Genomic DNA, 10364 nt, shown 5'->3' with positions numbered 1-10364 from the left:
GACCGTTGTTAGCGTGAAGATGACAGAGAGCATATGCTTAACTCTTACAAACAATGAAGATTCAATCCATCCAAGAGTTCAAAAGTATGCAATCGGAGAGTGTAGAAAGTGGAGCTTGGTGTGGATGGGTCTGAACAAGGTTGCTTCCTTACAGTATAATGAGATGGAGTTCCTGCTTGGACAGCAGGACAGAGGCCAAGCTGAGTAGACCACACACTAGTCTACATCCGCTCCATAATAGACTTCACATGACTAGGATACTTTGTGAAACCCATCTCCGCATAGTTCTCAGCCAAAGAGGCGAATGGCCTAACACTTCCTTTTCGTATTCTATTATGGATGCAATGCGAGAATCAAGAAGATGCAATGTGAGAATCAAGAAGACGTGAGAGTAATCAAGAAGACAACAATAACATCTATCAATCTATGAATGCGACAAAGTAGAACCGGAAGATGTCGAATCTAATGAGGATGATCAAAAACTTGATGGAACTCGGGATTATCTCCCCAACATCCTCCATGGACATAACTGAAAGTTACACCCCTAAAAAATAAAGAAACAATGAGTAAGTCCAAAATTTCATCATATTTGCACCTTCATAACTCAATTCTTGCACCCACAAGGAAAGTGCATCCCTCTCCAATTTGCTCTAGCTTCTCCTTGCAATTGCATTCTTTCTATTGAATTGCTCGATATCCAGATTTTCTTCTCTTTCTCATGAAATGATGTATCATGACGATGATGTAAAAGGTAGGAGTTGAAATCGTTGGACTCTTCATGTCACATTTTGCACATTTTTTCTACCTCTTTTTCATTAGATTGGAAAGAAAATAGACATGACGTGCACTTTCATATCACATTTTGCATGAATGTCCTTTCCTTGTTCTCTAGTATTGGAGGAGCAATGGTGGCTCTCCATAAGCTTGGGGTTCTCATGAATGTTGTAATTTTAGTAGATAAGACAATTAAAAAATAGCCCAGTCTTTGATAAGATGAGTGGTCAAACATTTAAATATGGAGAGAGTAATTAAAAAAAGTCATTGTCGTTACGAACCGACAAAGTTCCTCACAAACATACTTCCTGGAGAGATATATATGAGGAAATAGGAGTCACGGCGAATAATAGCCTATCGCCTCCATTTGATGAAATAATCCATAGCAGCCAACACAAAGCAATGTCCCTTGATGAAGAAGAATGAATGTGACCAATAAAAATCCAAAGCCCATCCCTTGAAAGGCTAAGACTTGATGGTATGATGCATCAATGCTGCTGGAACCATCTGAATATCTCCAATTTTTTTAACATTCTTTGCATCCTTAGTAATACTTGAAACAATTGGCTATTATATTTGACCAATAAAAACCAGGTCGAAGAGTTTGACGCCAATGAGCTTAGGGAGCTCTTGGAATCTTACGAATCGCCATCTCTTCACAGGGCCTAACTTCATGGGTGTTCTGATCCCAAGAGCTAACATTTAGCTGTCACATCATATATTTGGATTCCAATTAATTGTATAAGCCTAGAGATAAGTCATAAGATGAAATTATTGCATAATCTTAGAGCTAATTTGCGAGATAAAACTAGTAAGTCTAATTAAATTTTTATTAACACATGTTTAGGCAAATTATGGGTTAATTAGATTTAATAGTTTCAGCGGCGGAGCCAGGATCCAGAGCTAGGGGGCTCTTCTTTCCTTCTTCCTCCTCTCTCCTCTCATTTCTTCTTCTTCCTCCTCAAAATTTTCTCCTTCCTTCTTCTTCCAAGGTGGTAGGGGGCTTGAGCACCCCCAGGCTCCGCCACTAAATAGTCAGCCAAAGGATTGCGTTATTAGTTTTATTATTAGCTTTCATTTAATAATACTCTAATTAGCATTCAAACATGTCGGATGTGACAGACTAAACGTTAGCCCTGATGGATCCAATCATCAGATAATTTTGCCATTTTTTAGTTGTATATAGCACGATTTTTCTTTCCATTTTTAAATTTTTGCTAGGCAATTATGTCCGTGCACTGTTGCGGACAAAGTTGATATAAGTATAATATATGTATATGCACATGCATGTTAATTTGTATAGATCTACATAATCGAGTCGTGATGTTAAGGGTGTGTTTGGTTGATCTGTGACTTTTGAAAAAGTTGTTGTGAGCTGTAGGCTGTGGAAAAGCTACCGTGGGCTGTGAAATAATTCAAAAACCGTTAATTTTTTAAAGGTGGCGGATGAGTAATTTTTTCAAAGTTGCCAATCTCCACAGCAAGTAAAAGCAGGGTGAGAACTGCTTTCAGTTTTGTACTAGATAATTTTTTTTAACAAATAAACAGTTTTGGACAGGCAGTACGTTTGGTTGACTTTTGACTTTTCGAAAAACAAAAACAGTTTCAAAAGCAGAACCAAACACACTCTAATTTGTTGAGATCTACGTAATCGAGTCGTGGATGGATGGAGTTGATTCGACTCGCATAGTTGATGGGCTAAAGCTCATGGAACAAATAAAAAATTTAGATAGAAATTTTACTGGCTTTATACACATATACCTTTTTAGTTGTATAGTAAGGTTTTTCTTTCCATTTTTTTCATGTGCCCGGGCAATTTTGCCTCTGTTTCGGTGTTTCGATCCAAAGCACGACCGTTGGGGTCGCACCCGTTCAGCCAGACCCGAGATTATCGTCGATCCCCCATCCCCCCCTGGAAACTGTAGGCGGCGGTCCGCGAGGGTCGATTCCGATGGCCGGCGACGACGACCTCGCCGCCCTGCGCGAGCAGATCTCCCTCGCATCCTCGGCCGCCATCTCCGCCTCCGACCTAGATCACGCCTTCCAGCTCCAACTCGCCGAGGCCATCCAAGCCTCCCTCCTCGTCTCCGGGCCCAATGCCGCCGCCGCCTCCTCATCTTCGTCGCGAGCCGCCCCCGCGCTCCCCGTCCCCGAGTCCTCCTCGGACGCCGCCTACGCCTTCGCGGTTCAGGCCGCCGACCTCGCGTGCGCCGAGCAGGACCGCCGCGACGCCCACGCCCGGGCCGCCGCCTCCTCCTGCGTCGCCGCGCACGACGCCCTCTTCGCGCGCGAACTCGCCGCCATCCCGGAGGACCAGTGGGCCAACGACGGCGACTACTTCGAGCGCCCCCTGTAGTCGGACAAGTCGCGCCGCTCGCTCTTCCGCGTCTTCTCCAAGGGCATGGCGAGCAGGGAGGTCGTGGGCCCGCGGGACCGCGACCCCAGCGTCGCAGTGCTCGCGGCGGCTATCTGCGGGCCGCAGGGGGAGGTGCTGCTCAGGATACACAAGCCGGTGGAGCGCTTTGTGGGTGGCCGCATGATGGTCGAGGTGATGGCGCTCATGGAAGGCCTCGACGCCGCGCTGGGGCTGGGCATCCGCAGCGTCACCATCATCACCGGTTACCGGCCGCTGTACAACCATGTATGTCATGACACAAATCCTAATATCCTGATCAGTCAGTAGCCATTAGCAAACATGTGCTTTAGCTGAAATTGCTGGATAAAAAAAACTTTGTATTATTCGGTGGTGCTGTATGTTTAGGACACTTCACTCTTTCAATGGCTGTTCAGTTGTGAGTCTTGCTGAATACTTCACTGATTGGGTAAGATATATAGTGATGTTATGTTTGGTTGGACATTAGCTTTAGCCTATGCTTGAAATGACTGTTCCATGATTCCAGGATCCCAGCTTATCTAAATGTCACTAGCTGTCTTGCTTATTGCATTGCATGGAAATAAAAATATGACCGATAAGATTTTTTCCTTTGATAAGAGACGGTTCCCAAGAGTTTCTGTTCTTGATGATGTTTTTTTCCGCTACTCTCCCTATTCAGAAACATTATAAAGTGTTATTTTTTAGATGTCAAACATCCTTAACTTTGTGGTCTCACCATATACCCCTATTTTTAGCCATGTCCATGTGTTGTCCAAAACATCATGTTTCCAGTCGATGGGTAGTTCACTAAGATGTCAGTATAGAATTATTCAGTGCTCACCACTTCGTTGTATATGAAGTTATGAACTTTAAAACGGAGCATTTGTTGTAATACAACTGCATGATGCTTTTAAGTCATTTCTTCAGCAAGAACTGCAAACCCTGAATGGTGATATGTATCTAGTTCAGCACCAGTCATGTGCATTCTACATGTGCTAAGTTTCTCACCTCAGCAGATTAGCTGGGGTATGTGAGAGTTCTTGGTGTAGCTGTAAATTCAGTAGTCAACTTGTTCAAAAAATATTTTGCTCTGATCTTATGATGGTACCTCACAGTATGTGCTTGTCAAAATCTAAAAATACATTCTTCTGATTATTATTTCCTAATTTCTTTGGAATTGCAGATGCTTGGAATCTGGCGTCCATCAGGGAGGAATCTGGCAGATATGATCAATCAGGTTCTGTCAGTGCGAAGGAAATTCGATCAGTGCGCAATTTCACTTGTTGAGCCAAGCCAAGTCAGTTATGTGGTTAAATTGGCAACAGATTCATTAACTGTTTTGATTACCAAAGCCCGTGCTGCCAATGCTAACATGGCGAAAAGAGAGAATTGCGCTATCTGCATGGAAGACGCTGACATTACCAAAATCCTTGTGGTTGAAGGTTGCGCACATCGCTTTTGCTTCTCATGCATGAAGGAGCATGTGAAAGTTAAGCTACTCAATGGAATGCTCCCAGGTTGCCCACAAGATGGTTGCACCACAAAGCTAACTGTGGAAGGTTCAAAGATATTCCTGTCACCACGGCTGTTAGGGATCATGGTGCAACGTGTGAGGGAAGGGCAAATTCCTCCAAATCAAAAGGTTTACTGTCCATATCCCAAGTGTTCAGCATTGATGTCCTTGAGGGAAGTGATGCATCCAATGCAAGAATCCAGCTCAAAATACACAGCTGCTGATGCAGCCACGTTGAGGAAGTGTGTGAAATGCAGGGGATCATTCTGCATCAACTGTAAGGTCCCGTGGCATGATAGGATGACTTGCTATGACTACAAGAGGAGGTACCCCCATGCTCGTCCAGAAGATGCAAAGTTACAGAACCTTGCGCGGCAACGTTTGTGGCGCCAATGTGTGAAATGCAAGCACATGATTGAACTTGCGGAGGGATGCTATCACATGATCTGCGTGTAAGTCTCATTCACTTGACCCTTTGACTGCACAACTGTCATAGCTGTTCTTTTATCGGGGAGCCTAGAAAATCTGCTTAATGAAATTCCCTGTAAGGAAGGCTCATACATTGTGACCCTGTGCTAAAAACCTCTGTTGTATGTCGTTGCTGCTTGTTGTAGGTGTGGCTTTGAGTTCTGCTACACATGTGGGAAAGAATGGAAGGAGAAGAAAGCAACCTGCTCCTGCCCGCTGTGGGACGAACACAACATCATCAGGGAGGTCGATGAGGATGATGATGACTATGTGTATGATGTCTATGATGAAGATGACAACGATTTTTACTACTAGGCTGACGTGGAGAAGTTTCTATTGATGCAACCACTTCATCATCTTTCGAAGTTTTAGTATCTAGTATTGTTAGTTGGAACTAGTCGTTATCCAGTTGCTTTTTATTTGGGCCAAGCATAATTACATTAGGATGGCATGCCTATTTGCAGTATAAATACTTCTATATCTAAATTATGAATGACTATTACTACCTCGCAGTGAACACCAAAAATACTACTGCTGCTTATGTTGGTGAAGAAAACCAGAGGTTGCGTTGGATCTGATGGTTCACAAGGTAGAGCAATTTACGTCCCAAGAAACTGTTACAAACATAAAAGGGCCGAGTTTGCCAGTTTTTGACCCAGGCCAGTCCAGAGTCCACAAGACCACAACCCAAGCAGCAGCAGCAGAGCAGAGCGAGCAGGAATCTCGAAAACCCTCGCCATCCCACCGCTGCCCCCTCCGTCCCCCTCCTCTACCCCTCCGGTGGCCTCGCCGCCGGTAGTGGAGGAGTGAGGACTCATTATTTTTTTATTTTTATCTAACTTTTTTGGAGTTTGGTTTTCTAGCGACATCGATGAGGTGGTGGCTACGATGACGCTTTGGAATAAAGTCTCTCTAGTCTTTTCCTATCTCGACGACGTCCGTTCTGGCGCCGACGATGGCCAAGTGAGAGTTAGTTCTGCCAGATCTGAAGGTTCTCTCCAGATCTTTGCAGTTGGTGTGTCAGTCAGGAGATGCAGTTGGCTGTTCTTTGTTGTGGCGATTTCGACCTCTTCTTTTGATCTGTTCGGCGATAAGATCCGGTTTCTTCAACCATCTGTTTTGGTGGTGAAGGATTGTAAGCCTGTGTTGCTTGGGGTGTTCCCCAAGCCGATGTTTTTTCAGCGGTTGCTAGATCTCGTTGCAAACAGCGAGTGTTTTTTGCGGTCTTCAAAGTCTTATATGACGATGGCGTTTGTAGGTGTTCCTTTCCCTTGCTGCCTTTTCAGTGTGTTTTTTAAGCTCCGGTGGACGACGAATAATCGAATGAAGAAGACGACCAGAGAACTTTTCGGTGTAATTTTATTTTTTTTATGTCGTTTTGTGTCAAGTTGTTCTTTTATTGTACTACTAATTGTTTCAAATCAGATATGACACCAACTTTACCTGTCTTAAAACCCTCGCCTTCCTTCTTAAAAAGAAAACAAAATACCATTGCAATGGCATATGTCTGAACTTGAATATTTATGTTGGGCCATGTTTGGTTACAACAATAAAAAGTCCGCGAAAAGAAAATCTTATATACATGAGGTACAAAATGTAGTCTATTTGTAAAATATTTTTAGGGATGAATACAATTTTGCGAGCCGAATCTAATAAGCCTAATTAATACATGATTAGATATAGTAATGTTACAGTGACCATACTCTAATCATCCTCCAATCATGCGGTCAAAGGCTTCATTAGCTACAATATTACTACAGTACCATGTTGTGGAGATATTTTTGTAATTAGACTTAATTTAATACCTCTAATTAGTAGTCAAACTTAAAAAAATTTCCATCAAAACTAACCAAACAAGGCCTTGAAGAGCTACAAAATACCCTCGCCTTTGATCTCGAATTGATGGATTCCGTTCCGATGACGTGCGCCGGCGGCGACGATCTCGCCTCCTCCGCCGCCACTTCCGCTATGCACCTCGACCGCACCTTCAAGCCGCCGCTCGCCGAGGCCATCCCTCAAGCCTCCCTCCGCGCCTATCCCTCCTCCTCCTCCTCCTCCAATGCCGCCTCGTCCTCTCCGCTCTTCTTCGTCTTCTGCAAGGGCATGGCAAGCGACGAGGTCGCGGGGCCGGGGCCGAGCGGCGTCATCGTCGCGGTGCTGGCAGCGGTCGTATGCGGGCCGCAGGGGGATGTCCTGCGGACGGTGCGCAAGCCCGTGGTGGGGTTTTTGGGCGGCCCCGACGGCGAGGCGCTGCTGGAGGCGACGGCGCTGGCGGAGGGCCTGCACGCCGCGCACGGGCTGGGCATCCGCGGCGTCAAGGTCATCAACGATCACAAGATGCTGCACGACCTTGTATGTCATTGTCCGCTGCTCCTTCGTTCACGTATATTATTCTAGCAAATTCATTTTTCCTGCCAATTATTCTGTACTAGTGTACTATTCAGTATCAGCGTGTGTGTAAAGTTAATTCACGAATACAGAATATGCAGATTCTCTTAAATGCCGAACTGATGACGCTTACACATCAAGGTTTCTTTGATCTTCTTGCTTATTGTATTGCAAATTAAAAGTACCCCTAAAATTTGCACTGCTGTCCAAAACTCACAGTTTGGCACAGGAAGCAAAATATGCAGACAAGTGGGTAGTGTGGCTTCTTTATCATACATGGAGATAGTATAAGAGCCATGTCGAATGCCAGGCTTGAGCTTTGCGCAACATCAACCGATCAAAGAGCAATCAGGGTTTTAGGGGGTGTTTGACAACACTTTGCACATTAAGGGCTTGTTTGGATGATCTCAAACCCTCCCAAACCATATGGATTGAAGTGGAAAATGAACTACATTCCCTGACAATCCCTCCCAATACATATGGGTTGGAGCGGATTTACTTGTATGCAAACAAGCCCTAAGGTGGTTGACCGGTGCATTTGAAGTCGTCAAGCAAGTTGTCCCTTTTTTTCTACGGAGAAATACTTATATTGCTAAATATTAGTGCATATTTTAACGGTCAATGTTGTTTATTCGTGACCACGCATTGTCCAACATGCCATATTTTAGTAGTGCCTTACTGAGACGATGATAGCGCACAAGTATTTAGTACTCCCTCCGTTTCAAGTTGTAGCTCATTTTAATTTTTCTAGATACATTTATTTTGCTATTCACTTAGATATACGCTATGTCTAGATATATAGTAAATAAAATTTATCTAGAAAAGCTAAAACGACCTACAATTAAGAACGGATTAAGTACTTACGAACACTTTTTTAGGTTAAAGACTAAAATGGGGCATCTATAGCTAGATAACTTAACGGAAAATTGAGTTCCACCAATTTTTTCTGCAAGAACTGGAATCTTGAAGGATGATATATATATTAGCTAGATAACTTTTTGCTGATCACATTTACATGTCGTAGTTGGGTGCTAGTCTTGGTGTAGTTGCACTGTGCTCTCTCTCTTTTGGATCAGCTGTTGTTTGTGAGAATAATAACTAATTGGAATACATGTTCTTTCTCACGTTGGGATCAGCTGTTGACAACGTGAGGATAATTAATTGGAATACATCTTTCTCCTTTTGGATCAGCTGGCTTTTGTGAGAATAATTGGAATACATGTAAACTCAACCTCTGAAATGCTTGAAATTTCTTCTCTTGCTGTCTCATAATGGTATCTCACCATATGTGCAAGTACTAAAAAAAAGTAGTTTTCCATTCTCATGACCATTTTGAAACATGATTGTTGTTGCAGATGCTTCGTATCTGCTCTCCGACAGGGGAGAAGCTTGCAGATATGATGGATCAGGCTCTGTCAGTGCAAAAGAAATTCGAGCAATTTGAAATCTCACTTGTCCAGCAAAGCCAAGCGAGCCGTGTGGTGAAACTAGCAAGAGGTGCTCTACGTGTCGAGATTGCCAAATCTTGCGCCGTCAGTGATAACAACAAGCAGAAGACACTGGAGTCAGCTGCTGAAAAAAAATGGTAACAAGAAGAGAAGAGAGACCTGCAGCATCTGCTTGGAAGACACTGGAGTTTCTAAAATCCATGCGGTTGAAGGCTGCGGTCATCGCTTTTGCTTCTCGTGCATGAAGGAGCACGTGAGAGTCAAGTTACTCCATGGGATGCTCCCAGCTTGTCCAAGGATCGGCTGCACTACCAAGCTAACCGTGGAGGGTTCAAAGGCATTGGTACTGCCACCACTGTTGGAGATCATGGCGCAGCGCATCCAGAAACGACAGATCCCTGAGGGCGACAGGATTTACTGCCCGTACCCCAAGTGCTCAGCGTTGATGTCCTTGAGCGAAGTGCAGGGATCCTGCTCATCAAAGTACAGCCATGGTGGCCGCACCTCCAAAGATGCGGCACTGAGAAAGTGTGTGAGATGCGGAGGCTCCCTGTGCACCCGCTGTAAGGTGCCATGACATGAGAGGATGAGCTGCCACGAGTACCAATGGCGCTATCCCCACGGTGGTCGAGAAGATGCAGGGTTGCAGAAGCTGGCGAAGCAGCGGCTGTGGCGGCAATGTGAGAGATGCAAGCACATGATCGAACTCTCAATGGGCTGCCCCCACGTGACCTGCAAGTAATTCTGGTTGCATTACTGCGTATATAACTATGGATAGATAGGCCGGTGTTGCTGTGGTAATCTGAAAATTGAATGTGATTGCAGGTGCCGCTATGAATTCTGCTACGAATGTGGGAAGGAATGGATGAAGGACAAATCAAGCTGCTCTTGCCACGCGGTCGAAGGAGGCAGGGGGACACCTTTCACACGGGGATGGTGCCTACCACTACCAGCATGCTGGCGGGGAAGGATGCGTCGTTAGTTGGTTCCCTTTGATTTGTTTGTTTATTTATTTCGGTTGTATTAGGATGCATGGTGTCTGAATGCATTAGTACTCGTACTAGCTGCTGTACTATGATGAAGTGCACGCCAGTATTGGTTTCAACTTTTTTTTGAGTTAGTATTTGGTTTGCAACTAGTAGCTAGCAGTATGCATGCGCGGGCAAGGAATATATTGCTGAGCAAGGACCTCTCTATTGTACTCCAACATAGATGGAATACATACATTGGATGGGCCTGCCTATATAGTCAATTTACAGCTGATGCATAAATTGAATTAAGAGTTGATCACTACTTGCTACTGCATATACGCCACTGTACACATGGGTGTGTATGGGTCTGGATAAATTAAATTACCACCGGAATAATTAGTATGAAATGAAACAAGTAACCCCGCTCC

At 44.4% G+C, this 10364-nt stretch overlaps 2 protein-coding genes and 1 pseudogene across 2 annotated transcripts; all 3 read left to right on the top strand.

The window, feature by feature from the left end:
* The first annotated feature begins 2623 nt into the window (after positions 1–2623).
* LOC120707298 (probable E3 ubiquitin-protein ligase rbrA) lies at positions 2624–5637 on the top strand. Its single transcript, XM_039992175.1, has 3 exons — positions 2624–3415; positions 4332–5113; positions 5276–5637. The coding sequence occupies exons 1-3, from the start codon at positions 3176–3178 to the stop codon at positions 5442–5444; spliced, it is 1191 nt and encodes a 396-aa protein (XP_039848109.1). The 5' UTR covers positions 2624–3175; the 3' UTR covers positions 5445–5637.
* LOC120707299 lies at positions 2656–3163 on the top strand. Its single transcript, XM_039992176.1, has one exon. The coding sequence runs from the start codon at positions 2726–2728 to the stop codon at positions 3128–3130; it is 405 nt and encodes a 134-aa protein (XP_039848110.1). The 5' UTR covers positions 2656–2725; the 3' UTR covers positions 3131–3163.
* A 1409-nt stretch (positions 5638–7046) lies between the features above and the next one.
* On the top strand, positions 7047–10008 carry LOC120709913 (annotated as a pseudogene).
* The last annotated feature ends 356 nt before the right edge of the window (positions 10009–10364 follow it).

The sequence above is a fragment of the Panicum virgatum genome, chromosome 5K (assembly GCF_016808335.1).
Source record: "Panicum virgatum strain AP13 chromosome 5K, P.virgatum_v5, whole genome shotgun sequence".
NCBI lineage: Eukaryota > Viridiplantae > Streptophyta > Magnoliopsida > Poales > Poaceae > Panicum > Panicum virgatum.
Note: the sequence above shows the minus strand (reverse complement) of the source record. Positions and strands in the feature narration are given on the sequence as shown.